General features: G+C 48.1%; 1 protein-coding gene across 1 annotated transcript in view; it reads right to left on the bottom strand.

Annotated features, from left to right (window-relative positions):
• The window catches only part of LOC144503078 (long-chain fatty acid transport protein 4-like), a 76,404-nt gene extending 61,875 nt beyond the window's left edge, over positions 1-14,529 (bottom strand). The window contains exon 1 of the mRNA XM_078227578.1: positions 13,998-14,529. Within this exon, the coding sequence (XP_078083704.1) occupies positions 13,998-14,161 (164 nt within the window). The 5' untranslated portion in view covers positions 14,162-14,529. The remainder of the gene's footprint in view (positions 1-13,997) is intronic.
• Between the last annotated feature and the right edge of the window lie 9,261 nt (positions 14,530-23,790).

Raw genomic sequence — 23,790 nt, 5'->3', positions numbered from 1 at the left:
ATTACTGCACTGTTGGAGGTGCTGTCTTTTAGATAACATGCTGCAAAACCCGTCTGCAGGATGTAAAACATCCCATGGCACTATTTCAAAGAAGAATATGGGATTTTTCCCAGATATTGGTCCCAATACTGGTCCCTCAATCAGCATCACATTCCTGGTTATTATCACATTGCCCCTTGTGGGATCTTGCTGTGCTCAAATTGGCTGCCACGTTTCCTACATCACAACAATGTCTATACTTCCAAAGTACTCGATTGGCTGCAAAACGTGTTTGAGATGACTGGTGGTCATGAAAGGCGCTATATACCAGGAATGCAAATAACTACAAAGGCTAATGTCGCCCAATCCATCACGCAAACCAGCCTCCCATCCATTGACTCCGTCTACACTTCCCACTGTCTCGGAAAAGCAGCCAGCATAATCAAGGACCCCCACGCACCCCAGGCATTCTCTCTTCCACCTTCTTCCATCGGGAAAAAGATACAAAAGTCCGAGGTCACGTACCAACCGACTCAAGAACAGCTTCTTCCCTGCTGCCATCAGACTTTTGAATGGACCTACCTCACATTAAGCTGATCTTTCTCTACCACCCTAGCTATGACTGTAACACTATATTCTGCACCCTCTCCTTTCCTTCTCCCCTATGTACTCTATGAACGGTAGGCTTTGTCCGTATAATGCGCAAGAAACAATACTTTTCACTGTATCCCAATACATGTGACAATAATAAAATCAAACAACAGAAATGCGAGTCTTTTTTTTAAAAAAGAACTGTACAGCATTCGAAACAGGCCCATATCTACCTTAGATTATTCAAATTAAACTCTGGTCTTGCAATTGTGCCTTTGAAAAGCACTTCACTCTTCTTCAGACTGAATATGTGTAGTTCCAGTCTCTGCAAAGTCGCTAATAACGTCGCGCAATTGCTGGGATTTAGGATCAGAAAGGATAGCAGCGGCTATACGCCCAGTTATAAATGTGGATCGGCAGCTTAATTCTTCTTTCAGTGAGGTTTAATCAAAAGGAGCGACAGTTTCCCATATATAAAGGTGGATAAGTCTCTATCTATATGCACGAGAGGTGGCTGGGTCACAGAATGAAGGAAACTGGTGAGCTAAACAAGGAAAACACCAGTTGGTCAATGGGTCAAGTTCATTGTCCTTACAGGCAGCACGGTGGCACAGTGGTTAGCGCTGCCGCCTCACAGCGTCAAGGACCCGGGTTCGATTCCTGGCTTGGGTCACTGTCTGTGCGGAGTTTATCCCGGTTTCCACCTAACCCGCACATCTTTGGCCTGTGGGAGGAAACCGGAGCACCCGGAGGAAACCCACACAGACACGGGGAGAGCATGTAAACTCCACACAGAGTGACCCAAGCCAGGAATTGAACCCAGGTCCCTGGCGCTGTGAGGTAGTTGCGATAACCACTGTGCCACCATGCCGATCATGTTTCTTAACCGGTGCTGACCTCAAACTGGGAGGCTGTGGCATAATGGTGTTGTCACTGGACTAGTAATCCAGAGACCCAGTGTAATGCTCTGGGAACCAGGGTTCGAATCCCACCACGGCAGATGGTGAAATTTGAATTCAATAGATATCTGGAATTAAAAGTCTAATGATGACCTCAAAAGACATGCTGGTTAGGTGCACTGGCCACACTAAATTCTCTCTCAGTGTACCCAAACAGGTGCCGGAGTGTGGCCGCTAGGGGATTTTCACAACAACTTCATTGCAGTATTAATGTAAGCCTACTTGTAACACTAATAAAATAAACTAAACTTAAACTTATCTCTTGGATCCGGGTTCTAATTGAGGCCAGTCTGACGAGGTATTATTCCCCTCTCACTGCTAACTGGGAAGGATCGATCTGAAATTAATTGGCAATCCCACTCCCATTTGGTGGAACACTGAGCATAGCAGGAGTGGGAATAGTAAAGAATGCACAATTAGGGAGATGTTCTGCTGTTGCTTGTGCCTGGGCAGCTTGTTGGAATGGAGCAGAGACCTCCAGCTGTGCCACACCTGTTCTACTCTGCAGCTGTCTTTCTTGTACCTAACAGCACAGATGTGCACACGAGTGCTTGAGATGAGGAGGTTCCTCAGCAATGAGGTGACTCTGCAGTACAATGGGGAAAAACAGGAAACTAGAACTAGGGATGGGCAATAAATGCTGGCCAGCCAGCGACGCCCATATCCCACAAACGAGTTAAAAAAAAGAGACAGGGAAGTTTTAGAATCATTTGAACTCTCCCATTCAACAGTGTGTTCTCCACACAAGATGCACAGCAACTCACCAAGGCTCCTTTGACAAGAAGCCAAGCTCCTTTGAACAAGCTGCCAGAGGTAGTTGTGGAGGCGGGTACAATTTGGTCTTTTAAAAAGCATTTAGACAGTTACATTGGTAAGATGGGTATAGAGGGGTATGGGCCAAATGCGGGCAATTGGGACTAGCTTAGTGGTTTAAAAAAAAAGGGGGCGGCATGGACAGGTTGGGCCGAAGGGTCTTTTTCCATGCTGTAAACCTCTATGACTCTATGACAGCCCCTTTCAAACATGTGACCTCTCCCACTTTGAAGGACAAGGGCAGCAGACGCATGGAACACCACCACCTGAGTTTCTCTCCCAGCCACTCACCATCCTGGTTTGGAAATTTTTCTTTATTCATTCGGGGGACATGGGCACCGCTGGCTGGCCGGCATTTATTGCCCATCCTTAGTTGCTCTTGTTCAGAGGGCAATTGAGAGTCAACCACATTGCTGTGGCTCTGGAGTCACATGTAGGCCAGACCAGGCAAGGATGGCAGATTTCCTTCCCTAAAGGACCAGATGGGTTTTTCCAACAGTTGACAATGGTTTCATGGTCATCAGTAGATTCTGAATTCCAGATACTTTTTATTGAATTCAAATTCTACCATCTGCCGTGGCGGGATTCAAACCCGGGTCCCCAGAATATTCGTTGATTTTCTGGATTAATAGTTTAGCGATAATACCACCAGGCCGTCACCTTCCATATATCGACATTCCTTCACTTTCGTGGAGTCAAAATCATGGAACGTCCCCACTAACAGCGCTGTGGGTGTACCTACACCACATGGGCTGCAGCGGTTTAAGGCAGCAGATCACCACCATCGTCCCAAGGACAATGCTGACCTTGCCAGTGATGCCCACATCGCATTAATTAATTTTAAATGCAAATGGACTGGATGGTTGAAAAATATGAGCCCCAATGAACGTTTCAATCACACGTGCTAAAAGTGAAGTGGTGAAAGACTTCCCCCAAGGGGAGGCAGTGGCATAGTGGTATTGTCACTGGAATAGTAATCCAGCGACCCAGTGTAATGCTCTGTGGACCTGGGTTCGAATCCCACCATGGCAGGTGGTGAAATTTGAATTCAATAAAAATCTGGAATTAAGATTCTACTGATGACCATGAAACCATTGTCGATTGTTGTAAACACCCATCTGGTTCACTAATATCCTTTAGGTCCTCTGGCCTGGTCTACAGCTGACTCCAAAGCCACATCAAGGTGATTAACTCTCAAATGCCCTCTGAAAATGGAGGGCAATTAGGAATGGGCCCAGCCAGCGACGCCCAGATCCCGTAAAAATTAATAATAAAATCTGCCTGTAAATCAGAGAATAGTGAATGTGAATAGTGTGAAAGGAAGGGAATCAGTCCACCATTCCTGTATCAACTCTTGAAAAAAGCCCTCCAATTTGTCTCACTGTCATCTGCTTTCTTCATAGCCCTGCAATTCATTATGATCATGGCTGATCGTCTAACTCAATAGCCTAACATCCAATTCAATAGCGCTAAATCTAAATCTGGATAAACCCAAATCTGGATTTATAAGTCTAATGATGACCAATGATTGTCGTAAAAACCCACCTGGTTTACGAGTGCCCTTTAGGGACGGAAATCTGCCATTTTTACCCGGTCTGGCCTACACGTGACTCCAGAGCCACAGCAATGAGTTTGACTCTTAATTGTCCTCAGGGATGGGCAATAAATGCTAGCGCAATTAACCTTTTTTTTAAAACTACAGAATGTGGTCCCCAATATAAAAAACACAACAGGGGGAAATAATCCATCAAGAGAATGATGAAAGAATTTGGAGGCCTTTCAAAAAATGTCTGGATGCGATGATTAATTGATCTCAGACACACACCAAGCTAATATCCTTGAGAATACTGTATAAGCGCTGATGGATTATAAGATATACTTCACCAGCGCAATGCTGACTGAAACAGATCAGGGAGGCTTCAAATTCAATCCAGGGTCCAGGTTGCGTTGGCCTAGTTTAGCCACTGGGCAAAAAGGTCATGACTAACTGCCCTACTATCCTGTCCCAGCGTGTCTCCAGTGTACAATTGTTAATTGATGCACACACCACCTGACTGTTAGGAAAGGGGTTTCAGGGTTTTTGACCCAGTGGCACTGAAGGAATGGTAATAATGGTTAGTTGATTATGTTGTTAAAGATAGACAGGTGATGGACATTGTTTGATAGAAACATAGACGATAGGAGCAGGAGGCGGCCATTTGGCCCTTCGAGCCTGCTCCACCATTCATTACGATCATGGCTGATCATCCAACTCAATAGCCTAATCCTGTTTTCTTCCCATAACCTCTAACCCCATTCGCCCCACATGCTATATCCAGCCGCCTCTTGAATACATTCAATGTTTTGGCATCAACTACTTCCTGTGGTAATGAATTCCACAGGCTCACCACTCTTTGGGTGAAGAAATGTGTCCTCACCTCCGCCCTAAATGGTCTACTCTGCATCCTCAGACTGTGACCCCTGGACACCCCCACCATCAGGAACATCCTCCCTGCATCTATCCTGTCCAGTCCTGTTAGAATTCTATAAGTCTCTATGAGATCCCCCCTCATTCGTCTGAACTCCAGCAAAAACATTCCTAACCTTGTCAATCTCTCCTCATACATCAGTCCCGCCATCCCCAGAATCAGCCTGGTAAACCTTCGCTGCACTCCCTTGAGAGCAAGAACATCCTTCCTCAGAAAAGGAGACCAAAGCTGCACACAATACTCTGGGTGTGGCCTCACCAAGGCCCTGTACAATTGCAACAACACATCCCTGCTCCTGCACTCGAAATCTCTCGCAATACAAAGAACAAAGAACAATACAGCACAGGAACAGGCCCTTCGGCCCTCCAAGCCCGCGCCGCTCCCTGGTCCAAACTAGACCATTCTTTTGTATCCCTCCATTCCCACTCCGTTCATATGACTATCTAGATAAGTCTTAAACGTTCCCAGTGTGTCCGCCTCCACCACCTTGCCTGGCAGCGCATTCCAGGCCCCCACCACCCTTTGTGTAAAATATGTCCTTCTGATATCTGTGTTAAACCTCCCCTCCCCCCCCTCACCTTGAACCTATGACCCCTCGTGAACGTCACCACCGACCTGGGGAAAAGCTTCCCACCGTTAACCCTATCTATGCCTTTCATAATTTTATACACCTCTATTAAGTCTCCCCTCATCCTCCGTCTTTCCAGGGAGAACAACCCCAGTTTACCCAATCTCTCCTCATAACTAAGCCCCTCCATACCAGGCAACATCCTGGTAAACCTCCTCTGTACTCTCTCCAAAGCCTCCACGTCCTTCTGGTAGTGTGGCGACCAGAACTGGACGCAGTATTCCAAATGCGGCCGAACCAACGTTCTATACATCTGCAACATCAGACCCCAACTTTTATACTCTATGCCCCGTCCTATAAAGGCAAGCATGCCATATGCCTTCTTCACCATCTTCTCCACCTGTGACGTCACCTTCAAGGATCTGTGGACTTGCACACCCAGGTCCCTCTGCGTATCTACACCCTTTATGGTTCTGCCATTTATCGTATAGCTCCTCCCTACATTAGTTCTACCAAAATGCATCACTTCGCATTTATCAGGATTGAACTCCATCTGCCATTTCTTTGCCCAAATTTCCAGCCTATCTATATCCTTCTGTCGCTTTTGACAATGCTCCTCACTATCTGCAAGTCCTGCCAATTTTGTGTCGTCCGCAAACTTACTGATCACCCCAGTTACACCTTCTTCCAGATCGTTTATATAAATCACAAACAGCAGAGGTCCCAATACAGAGCCCTGCGGAACACCACTAGTCACAGGCCTCCAGCCGGAAAAAGACCCTTCCACTACCACCCTCTGTCTTCTGTGACCAAGCCAGTTCTCCACCCACCTAGCCACCTCCCCCTTTATCCCATGAGATCCAACCTTTTTCACCTGCCTACCATGAGGGACTTTGTCAAACGCTTTACTAAAGTCCATATAGACGACATCCGCGGCCCTTCCCTCGTCAACCATTCTGGTCACTTCTTCAAAAAACTCCACCAGGTTAGTGAGGCATGACCTCCCTCTCCCAAAACCATGCTGACTATCGTTAATGAGTTTATTCTTTTCTAAATGCGCATACATCCTATCTCTAAGAATCTTCTCCAACAACTTCCCCACCACGGACGTCAAGCTCACCGGCCTATAATTACCCGGGTTTTCCTTCCTACCCTTCTTAAATAACGGGACCACATTAGCTATCCTCCAATCCTCTGGGACCTCACCTGCGTCCAGTGACGAGACAAAGATTTGCGTCAGAGGCCCAGCGATTTAATCTCTCGTCTCCCTGAGCAGCCTTGGATAGATTCCATCAGGCCCTGGGGATTTGTCAGTCTTTATATTCTCTAACAAACCTAACACTTCCTCCCTTGTAATGGAGATTTTCTCCAACGGTTCAACACTCCCCTCCGAGACACTCTCAGTCAACACATCGCAATGAAGGCCAACATGCCATTTGCCTTCTTTACCGCCTGCTGCATGCTTAAGGGCTGAGAACATGAATAAAGAGCACCAGCAGGGACACTGGTGGGGAATAGTTTGGAGGCAGAGATCTGAATCTTGCATCCTGCGAATAAACCTAACAAGGAAAAGATCTTATTTCGTACGTCACAAAAAAAACTGGAAATGCTGGAAAATCTCAACAGGTCTGACAGCATCTATGGAGAGAGAATAGAGCCAATGTTTCGAGTCTGGATGACCCTTCGTCAGAGAATCATCCAGTCTTGAAACGTTGGCTCTATTTCCCCTCCACAGATGCTGTCAGACCTGCCGAGATTTTCCAGCACTTTCTGTTTCAGATTCCAGCATCCGCAGTATTTTGCTTTTATCATTGTTTTCTATTTCCTCTGGCACGGATCCATTTCACAGCAAGGTGCCCTTCACCACTTGAGCTGTGTGGTCATTGCGGTGTCCACTATTGGTCTCCTTATTTAAGGAAGAAGTTGAATGTGTTGGAAGCTGTCCGGAGAAGGTTTACCAAACTAATACCTGGAATTGGAGGGTTGGATTATGAGGAAAGGTTGGACAGACTAGACTTGCATCCACTGGAGTTTAGGAGGTGACTTGATTGAAACCTTTAAGATCCTGAGGGATCTTGACAGGGTGGATGTGGCAAGGATCAATCTCCTACAGCATTGTACTCAAGGAGTTGGCCATGTTAAATTCTCCCTCAGTGTACCCGAACAGGCACCGGAGTGTGGCGACTAGGGGATTTTCACAGTAACTTCATTGCAGTGTCAATGTAAGTCTACTTGTGACTGATAAATAAACTTTAACATTGGAGGCAGTCCAAAGGAGATTCATCAGGCTAATTCCTGGGATGATAGGATTGTCCTACCAAGAGATACTATAAATAGTCTGGGTCTGTATTCCTTGGAGTTTAGAAGAGGGAGGGGTGACCCCATTCAAACATATAAGGTCCTGAGGGGGTTTGACAGGGTAGATTGTTTACACCAGTGGGAGAGTCTTGAACAAGGAGACATAGCTACAAAATAAAGGTCCAGTCATTTAAAATGAGAGGCGTAGAAATTTCTTCTCACAGAGGGTGGTGAATCTGGAATTCTCTGCCCCAAAGGGTGCTGGAGGCTGGGTCATTAGAAGTATTTAAAGTGGAGTTGGATAAATATTTGATGGATCGAGGAATAGAGGGTTCTGGGGAAATGGCACAGGAAAGGAGCTGAGGCCGCCATGGATCAGCCATGATTGTATTGAATGGAGGGGCAGGCTTGAAGGGCCTGTGGCCCACTCCTGCTTCTGTTTATTGTGTGTTCTTGTGAGAGAATCTGGAACTAGGGGGTCGCTGTTTAAAAATAAGCAGTCACCCATTTAATAGAGAGATAAAGATAAATATTTTTTCTCAGAGGGTGATGAGTCTTTGGAATTCTGTCACTCAAGAGGCAGTTTAAGCAGAGCCTTTGAATATTTTTAAGGCAGACACAGATAGATTTTTTATAAGCAAAAGGGTGAAAGGTTATTGGGGGTAGGCAGGAATCATAGAATCCTTATAGTGTAGAAAGAGGCCATTCAGCCCATTGAACCTACACTGACAACAATCCTACCCAGGTCCTATCCCCATAGCCCCAAGTATTTACCCTGTTAATCTCCCTAACGTTAAGAGGTAATTTAGCATGGCCAACTAACCTAACCCACACATCTTTGGACTGTGGGAGGAAACCGGAGCACCCGGAGGAAACCCACGCGGACACGGGGCGAATGTGCAAACTCCACACAGACAGTGACCCGAGGCTGGAATTGAACCCTGATCCCTGGCGCTGTGAGGCAGCAGTGCTAACCACTGTGCCACCCATGTGGAATTGAGATTACAACCAGATCAGCCATGATCTTATCGAATGGTGTAGCAGGCTCCAGGGGCCGAGTGGCCTACTCTTGGTCCTAACTCGTATTTCTGCGTGGTGATTGCTAAGGCCTGCATGTCGGCAGTGTTGGTCAACGGGTGGGGACTGTGGAAAGGGCATCAGAGCTCAGGCTGGTCCTGTCCACAGCTGCCATCTACATACATGCAGTTAACTGCAATTTAAAAATTTAAAGACAGATTGGCCGAATGGAAAAAAAAAACCCTCATCGTCAGTGGGCTGTACGACGGGCAACGGAAATTGGGTGGGATGGAAGTCGGATGGCCAACTTGCCACCATCTCTGCTGCAGTTGAAGGCTGTGCCCAATACCTTTGCCCATTTGCCACTGTGGAGTTCAAATGTGGGCAGCAAGGTGGCACAGTGGTTAGCACAGCATTAGGGACCCAGGTTCAATACCCAGCTTGGGTCACTGTCTGTGCGGACTCTGTACGTTCTGCGTGGGTTTCCTCCGGGTGCTTCAAAAGAACAAAGAACAATACAGCACAGGAACAGGCCCTTCGGCCCTCCAAGCCCGCGCCGCTCCCTGGTCCAAACTAGACCATTCTTTTGTATCCCTCCATTCCCACTCCGTCCATGTGGCTATCTAGATAAGTCTTAAACGTTACGAGTGTGTCCGCCTCCACCACTTTGCCCGGCAGCGCATTCCAGGCCCCCACCACCCTCTGTGTAAAATAGGTCCTTCTGATATCCGTGTTAAACCTCCCCCCCCTCACCTTGAACCAATGACCCCTCGTGAACGTCACCACTGACCTCCCACAGTCCGAAAGATGTGCTGGTTAGGTGCATTGGCCGTGCTAAATTCTTCCTCAGTGTACCTGAACAGGTGCTGGAGTGTGGCGACTAGGGGATTTTCACAGTAACTTCATTGCAGTGTTAATGTAAGCCTATTTGTGACACTCATAAATAAACTTTGAAAAAAAAATACGTGTCCTTCATTGCCAATCATAGAATCCCGACAGTGCAGAAGGAGGCCGTTTGGCCCATCGAGCCTGCACGGGCAGCAATCCCACCCAGGCCCTATCCCCATAACCTCACATATTTACCCTACTGATACCCCTGACATCCCCCTAACACTAAGGAACTAATGGTGGAACCAAACAGTAGATATGGCCCTGTCAACTTCTCCGCTGGTCAACCTAGGCTGGTCACACGATCAGTAACCCCCACAGCTTGCCTCCTGGACTTGCAGAATCTCACTGGCTGTCCTGTCTGGAGACAATACACATCTCTTTAACCTGTGCCTAATGCTCCCTCCACTCACATTGTCTGTATCTTGAAGACCTGGTTGGCTGTAGAGATTTGCATTCTAATCAGTATTCTGTAACTTGATTTTGTGTCTCTGTATGCCCTGTTTGGGAGCAGATATCCACTCCATCTGACGAAGGAGCAGCGCTCCGAAAGCTAATGGCATTTGCTACCAAATAAACCTGTTGGACTTTAACCCGGTGTTGTTAAAACTCTTACTGTATTTACCCCAGTCCAACGCCGGCATCTCCACATCATCAACCTAGGCTTAGCAGATAGCATTCTCACCTCTTAGGTGGAAGGTCCAAGTCCCCACTCCACATATCGGAACACTAAACCTCGGCTGGGAGAGTGCTGCACTGTCTTTCAGACAAGATACTGAACCCAGGTCCCTGTCTGTCCTCTCCCCTCAATATGTGTATAAAACATCCTGCCTGTTAGAAGAGGAGTGGGAAGGCTCTGCCAGTGAAGGGGGAACACTGTGTCCTCTTTCAACCAGTGCCCCACAATCAGATAATCTGGTGAATTACATCACTGTATTTTGTGGGATCTTGCTGTGTGCCACATTTCCTGCATTCCAACAGTAAGGAGATTTTCGGGCACCCCAATGTTGTGAAATGCAACTCTAACACTCGTATCTTTCATCAGGTCTTCCTGGACGTACAACATAGAATGTATACAGCACAGAAGGCCATTCAGTCTGCCGTTTGGTGCTGGCTCTCGAACAGCTAGTCCCACTCCCTTGCCTTTTCCCCCCTAGCCCTGTAAAAAAAAAAAAATTTTCTCTTCAGATAATTATCCAATTCCCTTTTGAAAGCCTTGATTGCATCCACCTCCAGCACACTCCTCAGGGAGTATATTCCAGATTCTACCCACTCACTGTTTAAAGAATGTTTCCCCACACATTGCCATTGCTTAATTTGCCGATCACCTTAAATCTGTCAATACGGACAGTTGCCCCCTATCTCCATAGAATCCCTACAGTGCAGGAGGAGACCATTCAGTCCATAAGGCTACACCAATCCTCCAAAAGTGCACACTACCTAGGCCCACTAACCTGTCCTATCCCCATAACTCTGCACATTTACCATGGCCAATCCCCCTAACCTACACATCTTGGGACACTAAGGATCAATTTAGCACATCTTTGGACTGTGGGACGAAACCGGAGCACTCCGAGGAAACCCAACACAAACACGGGGAGAATGTGCAGACTGCACACAGTCACCCAAGGCTGGAATCAAACCCGGGTCCCTGGCGCTGTGAGGCAGCAGTGCTAACCACCGTGCCATCTCATAACTGAAGTCCCTCACCCCCAGGGCTTATTCTGGAGAACCTCTTCGGCAATGCCTTCAGGCCATTATTGAGCAGGCTGGAGGGGCCAAATGGCCTCGTTCCTGCTCCATTATCCTTTATATATATATCATAGAAACATAGAAAGATAGAAGCAGGAGGAGGCCATTCGACCCTTCAAGCCTGCTCCGCCATTCATCACCATCATGGCTGATCATTCAACTCAATAACCTAATCCTGCTGTCTCCCCATAACCTTTGATCCCATTCGCTCCAACTGCTATATCTAGCCGCCTCTTGAATACATTCAATGTTTTGACATCAACTACATCCTGTGGGTGAAGAAATGTCTCTTCACCTCTGTTCTAAATGGTCTACCCTGAATCCTCAGACTGTGACTCCTGGTTCTGGACTCCCCCCACCATCGGGAACATCCTCCCTGCACCTACCCTGTCTAGTCCTGTTAGAATTTTAGAGATCCCCCCTCATTCGTCTGAACTCCAGCAAAAACATTCCTAACCTCGTCAATCTCTCCTCATACATCAGTCCCGCCATTCCCAGAATCAGCCTGGTAAACCTTCGCTGCACTCCCTCGAGAGCAAGAACATCCTTCCTCAGACAAGGAGACCAAAGCTGCACACAATACTCTAGGTGTGGCCTCACCAAGGCCCTGTATAGTTGCAACAACACATCCCTGCTCCTGTACTCGAAACCTCTCGCAATGAAGGCCAACATACCATTTGCCTTCTTTACCGCCTGCTGCACCTACATGCTTACCTTCAGCGACTGGTGCACAAGGACACCCAGGTCCCGCTGCACACTCCCCTCTCCCAATTCACTTCAGGTAATAATCTGCCTTCTTGTTTTTGCTTCCAAAGTGAATAACCTCACATTTATCCAAATTACACAGCAAGGATGTCCTTCAATGATTCTGTAGCTCTTGGGGCTAAAGGGATCAAGGGATATGGGGGGGGGGGGGTAATCAAGGGATATGGGGGGGGGGAATAAAGGGATATGGGGGGGGGAAATCAAGGGATATGGGGGGGAATCAAGGGATATGGGGGGGAAATCAAGGGATATGGGGGGGGAATCAAGGGATATGGGGGGGGAATCAAGGGATATGGGGGGGGAATCAAGGGATATGGGGGGGGAATCAAGGGATATGGGGGGGGGAATCAAGGGATATGGGGGGGGGAATCAAGGGATATGGGGGGGGAATCAAGGGATATGGGGGGGGGAAATCAAGGGATATGGGGGGGGGAATCAAGGGATATGGGGGGGGAATCAAGGGATATGGGGGGGGGAATCAAGGGATATGGGGGGGAATCAAGGGATATGGGGGGGGGAATCAAGGGATATGGGGGGGGAATCAAGGGATATGGGGGGGGGGATCAAGGGATATGGGGGGGGGGAATCAAGGGATATGGGGGGGGGGAATCAAGGGATATGGGGGGGGGAATCAAGGGATATGGGGGGGGGAATCAAGGGATATGGGGGGGGGGAATCAAGGGATATGGGGGGGGAATCAAGGGATATGGGGGGGGAATCAAGGGATATGGGGGGGGGAATCAAGGGATATGGGGGGGGAATCAAGGGATGGGGTGATCAAGGATATGGGGGGGGAATCAAGGGATATGGGGGGGGGAATCAAGGGATATGGGGGGGGGGGAATCAAGGGATATGGGGGGGGGGAATCAAGGGATATGGGGGGGGGGAATCAAGGGATATGGGGGGGGAATCAAGGGATATGGGGGGGGAATCAAGGGATATGGGGGGGGAATCAAGGGATATGGGGGGGGAATCAAGGGATATGGGGGGGAATCAAGGGATATGGGGGGGAATCAAGGGATATGGGGGGGAATCAAGGGATATGGGGGAGGGGGAAATCAAGGGATATGGGGGGGAAATCAAGGGATATGGGGGGGGGAAATCAAGGGATATGGGGGGGAAATCAAGGGATATGGGGGGAAATCAAGGGATATGGGGGGGGGAATCAAGGGATATGGGGGGGGGGGGAAATCAAGGGATATGGGGGGGGGGGGAAATCAAGGGATATGGGGGGGGGAATCAAGGGATATGGGGGGAAGGGGGGGGATACTGAATTCGATGATCAGCCATGATCAAATGAATAGTGGAGCAGGTTCGAAGGGCCGAATGGCCTACTCCTGCTTCTAGTTTCTATGTTTCTACATGCTCTGAGAACACAAACCCAGGGTTGATTTGTATTTTAACACCCCCTCCCTCTTCCATAGCCCAGAGGGCATGCGGCAATGCCCCTTCACCCAGTGTGTGGGGCAGGTGAACCCAGCCCAGACCTTTGGAGCGGAATTGAAATCTGGGTATTTGCAGTTCAGGGGGCGGTGCATTGACTGAGTTACCGACTCCCCAAGAAGGCACTTCCTTGTGCGCTGGCCCTTTTGCTTGTGGCATCTACATTTCTGTTTTAAAAATACACACACATAGAAAGAGATTGCACAGTCAGGCAGCCTTGCAACATAGACTGGGGCTGATGCCTCGCCCCAGAGCTAAGCTGCAATAAGCCAGTGATTAAATCAGCACCAACCAACCCTCCCTCCATCCATCTCTCTCTCTCTCTCTCCCTCCCGGGTTAAACCCAGAATATCTTCCTCTGACAAGGACAAATACAATCGGATCGCGGGGGAGGAGGGCAGCACAAAGGGAAGGGAGGGCTGAAGGAGAGGGAGGGAGGAATCGCTGTGTACTCACTGCACATCCCGGCCGATGGTCTTGAGGAAGATGCCCAGGTAGCTCCGGCCCCCGGACACAAGGTAGAGAGCGCAGGTAGCGGCGCTGAGCAGCGGCCAGGGCAGCTCGGTCAGCGAGCGCAACAGCAGCAGCAGCACCGTACAGGCAGCTAACCTCCACATCATCCACTGCCTCTCTCTCTCTCTCTCCCTCCTTCTCTCTCTGCTCGGAGCACAGGACACACAGTAAAGAGAGAGAGAGAGGAACAAGGAGAGAAATCCAGAGGAGATTTGAAAGGCAGCAATATGTATATATATCTATTCAGCCTGAAGTTCCCGGCAACAATCCAATTCTTAAAAAAAGAATCACTCTAAAATATTTCCCATTCAACTTATCCAGTCCCAATTAGAGAGACAGAACAGAAATAATAATGTCTGGGAATGAGTGAGCCTCCTCAGTGTTTCCTGATTTTTGCAAGCTGTCACTTCTAAGGGTTACTTTCTGCCCCGTTCGCTCTGACCTTCCCTTTCCCGTTGTTGGAGGCAGCTTGTAGGCAGGGGAGGGTAGCTCTGTGTGGAAAGAGGCCGGCTTTTCACTGCGCAAACCAGGAAACCCTCAATCCCTGTCGGGAAATGTAGTTCTCCCTTCCCTTCTCAAACCCTGCAGATGATGCCAAGAGATGTGAGATAGTGCTGAAAGGGCTCCAGCTGATCTGTCAGCATGTGGAGGGAGAGAGAGAGAAAGAGAGCAGGCACAAGACTGCTTGGGTGGCACAGTGGTTAGCACTGCTGCCTCACAACCTGGTGGACTTTAACCTGGTGTTGTGAGACTTCTTACTGTGCCCACCCCAGTCCAAAGCCGGCATCTCCACATCATGGCTACCATCAACACCGCAAACTGCCGGTTCCAAGTGGAGAGGATCTCCAAGAAGATTGCGCATACCGACACAGTTGGGCTTTAACCTGGTGTTGTGAGACTTCTTACTGTGCCTCACAGCGCCAGGGACCTGGGTTCGATTCCGGCTTCGATTCCCGGCTTGGGGTGGAGTTTGCACGTTCTCCCCGTGTCTCCGTGGGTTTCCTTCGGGTGCTCCGGTTTCCTCACACCGTCTGAAAGACGTGCTGGTGCATTGACCCAAACAGGCGCCGTAGTGTGGTGGTTCGGGGAATTTCACAGTAACTTCATTGTAGTGTTAATGTAAGCCTTACTTGTGACACTAATAAATAAACTTGACTTTAAGAGTTAGATGAAGGGTCATCTCCCAAAGGGTTGTGAATCTGTGGAATTCGCAACTCCAAAGGGTGGTGGATGCTGGGACAGTGAGTAAATTTAAGGAGGAGTTAGACAGATTTTTAATTGGTGATGGGCTGAAGGGTTATGGGGAGAAGGCAGGAAAATGGGGATGAGGAGCATATCAGCCAATGATCGAATGGCGGAGCAGACTCGATGGGCCGAATGGCCTCATTCTGCTCCTATATATAATGTTAATTTTTTTTTTGTATTCATTCATGTGGCGTGGGCGTCGCTTGCTGGGCCAACATTTATTACCCATCCCCAATCGTACATAAGGACTAGGAGCAGGAGTGGGCAATTCAGGTCCTCAAGCTTGCTCCGCCATTCAATATGATTACGGCTGGTCTCAGCTTGGCCTCATCTTACCTTCCTGCCCGCTCCCCATAACCCTTCATCCCATTACTAATTAAAAACCTATCTATCTCCTCCTCAGATTTGGCATCCATTACACTCTAGGCTAAAGAATTCCACAGATTCACCAACCTATGGGTGAAGAAATTCCTCCTCATTTCTGTTTTAAATCTGCCACAGTGGTTAGCGCTGCTGCCTCACAGCACCAGGGACCAGGCTTCAATTCCCGGCTTGGGTCACTGTCTGTGCGGAGTCTGCACGTCCTTCCCCCATGTCTGCGTGGGTTTCCTCCGGGTTCTCTGGTTTCCTCCGAAAGATGTGCTAGTTAGGTGCGTTGGCCGTGCTAAATTCTCCCTCAGTGTATCCGAACAGGCACCGGAGTGTGGCGACGAGGGGATTTTCACAGTAACTTCATTGCGGTGTTAATGTAAGCCTACTTGTGATACTAATAAATAAACTTTAAAAAGGAAAGTTGGGCAATTCATCATCATAGAAACCCTACAGTACAGAAAGAGGCCATTCGGCCCATCGAGTCTGCACCGACCACAATCCCACCCAGGCCCTACCCCTACATATTTTACCCACTAATCCCTCTAATCTACACATCCCTGGACACTAAGGGGCAATTTTTTAGCATGCCCAATCAACCTAACCCGCACATCTTTGGACTGTGGGAGGAAACCGGAGCACCCGGAGGAAACCCACGCAGACACAAGGAGAATGTGCAAACTCCACACAGACGGTGACCCAAGCCGGGAATCGAACCCAGGTCCCTGGAGCTGTGAAGCAGCAGTGCTAACCACTGTGCTACCGTGCCGCCCAATTGCGAGGATCTCCGCAATCCCTCGGTGTTGGGGCAGCTTCAAGGCAAACCTGACCCCAACACCCAAATCCACAAACTTTTCAGTGGTGATCACCAGATGGAAACCAGGAGTGGGAAAACTGGCTGATTTTTCCTCCCCGGTTTATATACCTAGAGGGCCATCATACCGCCCGTTCAGCCATTTTGACCCATGTCAAGGGAGCTCCCAACCATCTCCACAACTGCCTATCCCTTTCCCACCATCCATAGAACCATAGAAAAGTTACGGTGCACAAAGAGGCCATTCAGCCCATCGAGTCTGCACGGCCAAACAATAGAGAAAAGAAACCAGCCACTCATTTTAATCCCATTTTTCAGCCCTTGGTCTGTAGCCTTGCAGGTTCCAGCACTTCAGAAACAGATCCAGGGACCTTCTAAATGAGTTGAGTTTTTCAGCCTCAACCACCAACTTAGGCAGTGAATTCCAGACTCCCACCGCCCTCTGGGTGAAAATGTTTTTCCTCATGCCTCCTCTCACCCGTTTACCAATCGCCTTAAACCTTTGCCCCCTGGCGACCGACCTCTCAGCTCGAGGAAACAGGCCTTTCCTGTCTACCCTGTTTAGGCCCCTCAGCCTGTTCTTAACCCTCGCCTATCCAATCTCTCCGCAGATCTGCTATTTTCAAGCCGGGCTAAGTCTTTCGGGCGTTGTCTGTTTTTGTTATTGTGTTTCTTTCCGTGGCCTGCCCCAGGTGTTAATGCGCATGCTGTCACCAAGGTAGCTTCATGATGGAATTAAAACAGAAAATGCCGGAAACATTCAGTAGTTTCATTCTGATTCGCCTTCACAATGGCAAAAAAAGACACAAAAGGATTGAAATTCTGATGGTTCCCTAACCAATAGGTTGCCAACTCTCCAGGATTGGCCTGGAGTCTGCAGGAATTAAGGATCAATCTTCAGGACACTGCTGTGTGTGCGACCCTGGAGAAAAACCATCAGGACATTATTTATTTTTGCCATTTTTTCTTTGAGCATTTCTCAATAAAAATATTGAGGATGGAGGGGGAAGAGGCTGACAGTCGCACATTATCCCATTGAGTAATGAGTCTTTTTGCGGAGGCAGTGCGCCACGGGGATTGATGTGTTGGCCGACTGGAGCGTGAGGGTAAGTCATGCGGTGGAACCTCCAGGAATACATTTAATCACAGTTGGCAACCCCTTTCCCCACCAACGCAATGCAGATTAAACTTACGTTTTAAAAAATTCTTTCATGGGATGTGGGCATCGTTAGTAGGTCAGCATTTATTGCCCATCCCCAATTGCCCTTGAGAAGGTGGGTGATGAGCTGCCTTCTTAAACCGCGATGTGGAGATGCCGGCGTTGGACTGGGGTAAACACAGTAAGAAGTTTAACAACACCAGGTTAAAGTCCAACAGGTTTATTTGGTAGCAAAAGCCACACAAGCTTTCGAGGCTCTGAGCCCCTTCTTCAGGTGAGTGGGAATTCTGTTCACAAACAGAACTTATAAGACACAGACTCAATTTACATGAATAATGGTTGGAATGCGAATACTTACAACTAATCCAGTCTTTAAGAAACAAAACAATGGGAGTGGAGAGAGCATCAAGACAGGCTAAAAAGATGTGTATTGTCTCCAGACAAGACAGCCAGTGAAACTCTGCAGGTCCACGCAACTGTGGGAGTTACAAATAGTGTGACATAAATTCTGATTCTAGGATCGCATGATAAAGACTCAGGAGGAAAAAAGCAGAAATATTTATGTGAAATAGTGTGACATAAACCCAATATCCCGGTTGAGGCCGTCCTTGTGTGTGCGGAACCTGGCTATCAGTTTCTGCTCCGCGCCTCTGCGCTGTCGTGTGTCGCGAAGGCCGCCTTGGAGAACGCTTACCCGAATATCAGAGGCCGAATGCCCGTGACCGCTGAAGTGCTCCCCAACAGGAAGAGAACAGTCTTGCCTGGTGATTGTCGAGCGGTGTTCATTCATCCGTTGTCGCAGCGTCTGCATAGTTTCCCCAATGTACCATGCCTCGGGACATCCTTTCTTGCAGCGTATCAGGTAGACAACGTTGGCCGAGTTGCAAGAGTATGTACCGTGTACCTGGTGGATGGTGTTCTCACGTGAGATGATGGCATCTGTGTCGATGATCCGGCACGTCTTGCAGAGGTTGCTGTGGCAGGGTTGTGTGGTGTCTTGGTCACTGTTCTCCTGAAGGCTGGGTAGTTTGCTGCGGACAATGGTCTGTTTGAGGTTGTGCGGTTGTTTGAAGGCAAGAAGTGGGGGTGTGGGGATGGCCTTGGCCCATTGTTTTGTTTCTTAAAGACTGGATTAGTTGTAAGTATTCGCATTCCAACCATTATTCATGTAAATTGAGTCTGTGTCTTATAAGTTCTGTTTGTGAACAGAATTCCCACTCACCTGAAGAAGGGGCTCAGAGCCTCGAAAGCTTGTGTGGCTTTTGCTACCAAATAAACCTGTTGGACTTTAACCTGGTGTTGTTAAACTTCTTACTGTTCTTAAACCGCTGCAGTCCATGTGCTGTAGGTACACCCACAGTGCTGTTAGGGAGGGAGTTCGAGGATTTTGACCCAGGAACAGTGAAGGAACGGCCGATGTAGTTCCAAATCGGCATAGTGTTGGGCTTGGAAGGGAATTTGCAGGTGGTGGTGTTGCCATAGGTCGGCACGGTAGCACAGTGGTTAGCACTGCTGCTTCACAGCTCCAGGGTCCCGGGTTCGATTCCCGGCTCGGGTCACTGTCTGTGTGGAGTTTGCACATTCTCCTCGTGTCTGCGTGGGTTTACTCCGGCTGCTCCGGTTTCCTCCCACAGTCCAAAGATGTGCGGGTTAGGTTGATTGGCCAGGTTAAAAATTGCCCCTTAGAGTCCTGGGATGCGTAGGTTAGAGGGATTAGTGGGTAAATATGTGGGGGTAGGGCCTGGGTGGGATTGTGGTCGGTGCAGACTCGATGGGCCGAATGGCCTCCTTCTGCACTGCAGGGTTTCTATGATTTCTATGTCTGCTGCCCCTTGTCCCTCTAGATGGTAGAGGTCACAGGTTTGGATAGTACTTTCACAGAAGCCTTGGTGAGCTATCTTCAACCCGACTCTGCAATGAGTTAACCAACATGTGCACATCACTTCTTTATGAACATTGTCTGAAACAATGAATGGGTATCCAATAGAATGCTCCAAAATCTCTGCTCTGCCCAAGACCGCAAGGAACTACAAAAGGTCGTAAATGTAGCCCAATCCATCACGCAAACCAGCCTCCCATTCATTGACTCTGTCTACGCTTCCTGCTGCCTCGGCAAAGCAGCCAGCTTAATCAAGGACCCCACGCATCCCGGACATTCTCTCCTCCACCTTCTTCCATCTAGAAAAAGATGCAAAAGTCTGAGGTCACGTACCAACCGACTCAAGAACAGCTTCTTCCCTGCTGCCATCAGACTTTGAATGGACCTACCTCACATTAAATTGATCTTCCTCTACACCCTAGCTAAACTTTATTTATCAGTCACAAGTAAGGCTTACATTAACACTGCAATGAAGTTACTGTGAAATTCCCCTAATCGCCATAGTCCGGCACCTAACCAGCATGTCTTTCAGAATGTGGGAGGAAACCGGAGCACCGGGAGGAAACCCACGCAGACACAGGGAGTACGTGCAAACTCCACACAGACAGTGACCCAAGCCGGGAATCGAACCCAGGTCCCTGGCGCTGTGAAGCAGCAGTGCTAACCACTTTGCTACCGCCCTATGATTGTAACACTACATTCTGCACTCTCCCATTTCCTTCTCTATGAACGGTATGCTTTGTCTGTATAGTGCGCAAGAAACAATACTTTTCACTGTATACTAATACATGTGACAATAATAAATCAAATCAAATCAAAAATCAGGCACTGCCCATTCAGTCTCCAAATGAATACAGTTACCATAGTTTCCTCTGTGCTCCTGGTACGAACATCATTACACAGAAATAACCATTACCAGTGTTAATGTGTGGAGGCTTAACACATCTCCTTCATGTTCCTTTGTCCATTATTTGTCTGCTTATTTTAAATGGATCAAAGTAACGCTTTATGTCTCGATCTGCCAGCGAGTATCAACTCCAACCCAGCATTTCATTTTGAATTTTCCTTGGTCTCCTGCTTCCTGGTGGATCTCACTTTGAAAGTCGGTAGCCATCCGTGTTTTCATTCCTCGTACTTTTGGAGGCAGTTTGAAAAGAGTTGGCACAACCAGACATGTCAAAGAATGCATTAAATCTGTGGTGCATTTAATGTATTTCGTCTCCTGTACTTTGTCATTTTTCTTTGTTGCCTTGGGGCTGGATCCCAATAGGAGCAAGCTCCCCAACAGAACCATAGACATGCAAACTCCGACAAAGACAGTGACCCAAGCTGGGAATCGAACTCGGGTACCTGGCGCTGTGAGGCAGCAGTGCTAACCACTGTGCCACCGTGCCGCCCCAGGATATTCTTCACACTAATAAACTCTAGCTCAGATCTAATGGATCTAAAAGGGAATTCTTCGAGTTTAACCTGATTCAGATCCTGGACAGTGAAACCAGCACAATGCCCTTGGTGGGAATGATGTACTGAACAAGCGTTTTGCTCATCTTTGAAAGTAGAACAATCCCCAGTGGAGAGCTTGTCAATGGCTTGGGAAAATGGATTTGAACTCTGTACAGTACATGATATCTTTAGATGTGAGTTGCACCTGGAATCACAGCTTATTCTCTTTGTTGTACAGGCTCTTATCCAAAATGTTTCACTCAACCAGCTAACCAGGAAGTCAGCTTCCAAGTGCAAGCATGAGTTTTCTATCAGCTGACATTTTTTTTAATTTCAAAAATATACTTTATTCATAAATACTCTGAAATAAACCATCACAGAAACAACATTTCCAATCATTACTTGCAGTGCATAAAACAGTCATATTTACAATATTTTACGGTGCTCAGTTCCAAGATATTACATTCATTACAGTTTTTTCAATAAACCATACACATCCGTCACATTTCACAGTGTGCTGTTTTTACAGAGTTGCACACAGTCCGTGGGTTTTTTACAGTTACTGGCCCCTCGGCCTGCCTTGGGTGAAAGGTTTTACATGGTGGCCTTTTCCCATTGTGCCTTTGCGGCTGTCCCAAACTTGAGAGCGTCCCTCAGCACGTAGTCCTGGACCTTGGAATGTGCCAGTCTGCAACACCTCGGTCGAGGACAAATCTTTGCACTGGAAGATCAGCAAGCTTCAGGCGGATCAAAGAACATCCTTCACCGAGTTGATGACCCTTTCTATGAGCTGAAATTTAACCTAATATAAAAATATCTCTGGCTAGTGTGGACACAGGACCTGGGACATTGCCCCAGAACTAATCCGGCCTATCCACTTTGTGCTCCAGATTACTCCATGCTGAAGGAAATATGTCACCCAACAAGCACTAATTTGAGCAAAGTAATATTGTTTCATTATTGCTTAATTATGATCACGATTAGTGTAATGACCTGAACGAGACCCAGGAGGTTGGCCTGTTGGAGTATGAGCTCCCTGATTGAGGTAAACCTGCTCCTGGGCCTGGCGAGACGCGCCATCAATAGGTCCAGGCAGCGGGCGATCGACGGGGCCGTCCATCCTGACTGTCTGCCCCTCTACCGCGGCCAGGTGTCTCTGGAGAGGGAGCATGCGGTGTCCACGGGCGCAGTTGACGCCTTCCGCGACCGCTGGGCGCCGCAGGGGCTGGGGTGTATTATCGACCCTGATAATCACCTTTTGGTTTGATGTTTTAAGTTTCCTTTCGACTTTGTTTTTGGTTCGGGCTGTTCCCCCTTCCTTTTGGGGAGTTGCCCCTTTTAATTTGTCCCTAAGTTAATTTGAGTTTGTTTATTTGGTTGGTGTTGAAAGACATCCCTGATTGAGGTAATGATTGCCTGCCCAATCGGGGAACTTACCTGCATGTATATGTATTGAGGAATGCCAGGGTTACTGATACTCTGACTGTGTACCTGAAACACTCGAGGAGTTTGGAAATAAAGGGAATCTGGTGAAGGGACACCGGCCTCTGAGGAGTTATTTCAATTACTTAATTATCGTTGTTACGTGAAATCAGTTTCTCTGAAACACAAATAAGAAATAGCAAAGCTACACCGGCAATTCCTTGAATGCTGACATCCACATCACCCTCACATCGTGTGTTACTGTGCTCTGCTTGGAGAGAGCTGGAAGAAACAGGGAGGTGCGTTCCTGCTCATGGCCTGGGAAGGGAAGTGAATCCAGTTCTTCCCGCAAGTCTCTTTGTGACTCAGCAGCAGTCGGGGCCTGTGAATGGGTTGCTTTGCCACATTCTTGGCCAGGGTTTGACACTTGGCATGTGGGGGCCTAAAAGGGAAATGTGTGGGTTACTGTTGACGATCGGTGTTGTGGGAGCGGCGGGTGGGTGGGTGGGTGGGGAATCTACATTGATCAGTTTCCTGGAGGCGGAGGGTTGGGATAAATTCTGGACATATTTCATATAATGAGCTGTTTTTGGTGCCACATTGGGTCCAACATTTTGGATGAAATAACTTGCCTAACTTGGGCGGCACGGTAGCACAGTGGTTAGCACTGCTGCTTCACAGCTCCAGGGACCCGGGTTCGATTCCCGGCTCAGGTCACTGTCTGTGTGGAGTTTGCACATTTTCCTTGTGTCTGCGTGTTTTTCCTCCGGGTGCTCCGGTTTCCTCCCACCGTCCAAAGATGTGCGTGTTAGGTTGATTGGCCGTGCTAAAATTGCCCCTTAGTGTCCTGAGATGCGTAGGTTCTAGGGATTAGCGGGTAAATATGTAGGGATATGGGGGTAGGGCCTGGGTGGGATTGTGGTCGGTGCAGACTCGATGGGCCGAATGGCCTCTTTCTGTACTGTAGGGTTTCTATGATTCTATGATCAGAGAGCTCAGAGGAAAGGAAGAATTTACATTTATATCACACTTTTCAGAGCCTCAGGGCATCTCAGAAAGCTTTACAGCTGACTAAGCACTTTTTGAAAGGTGGTTCGTGTTGCAATCTAGGGAAATGCAGCGACTAAAAGTATCATGAATAAACTCTTTTTCTACTGCGCTGTGTTGGTTACGTCTCTTCTCCAGTTGTATCTGCTGACGGTCCTTGGACCAATTTGGTTTTTTTTAACAAAAAATTTTGGAATATTGGGATACAGAATTTGCATAAAGATTTTTTAAATATTCCAACGAAATGAATTGTTGCAAAGATCCAGTTTAGATTCTGAAAGACTTGACAACAGACAATCCAAGCAATGAATGGTGAATGTGGAAAGGACGTCTCTTCCAGTGGGTGAGTCCAGGACGA

The sequence above is a fragment of the Mustelus asterias genome, chromosome 13, assembly GCF_964213995.1.
Source record: "Mustelus asterias chromosome 13, sMusAst1.hap1.1, whole genome shotgun sequence".
NCBI lineage: Eukaryota > Metazoa > Chordata > Chondrichthyes > Carcharhiniformes > Triakidae > Mustelus > Mustelus asterias.
The sequence above is the reverse complement of the archived record's forward strand: the minus strand, read 5'-3'. Positions and strand labels throughout refer to the sequence as shown.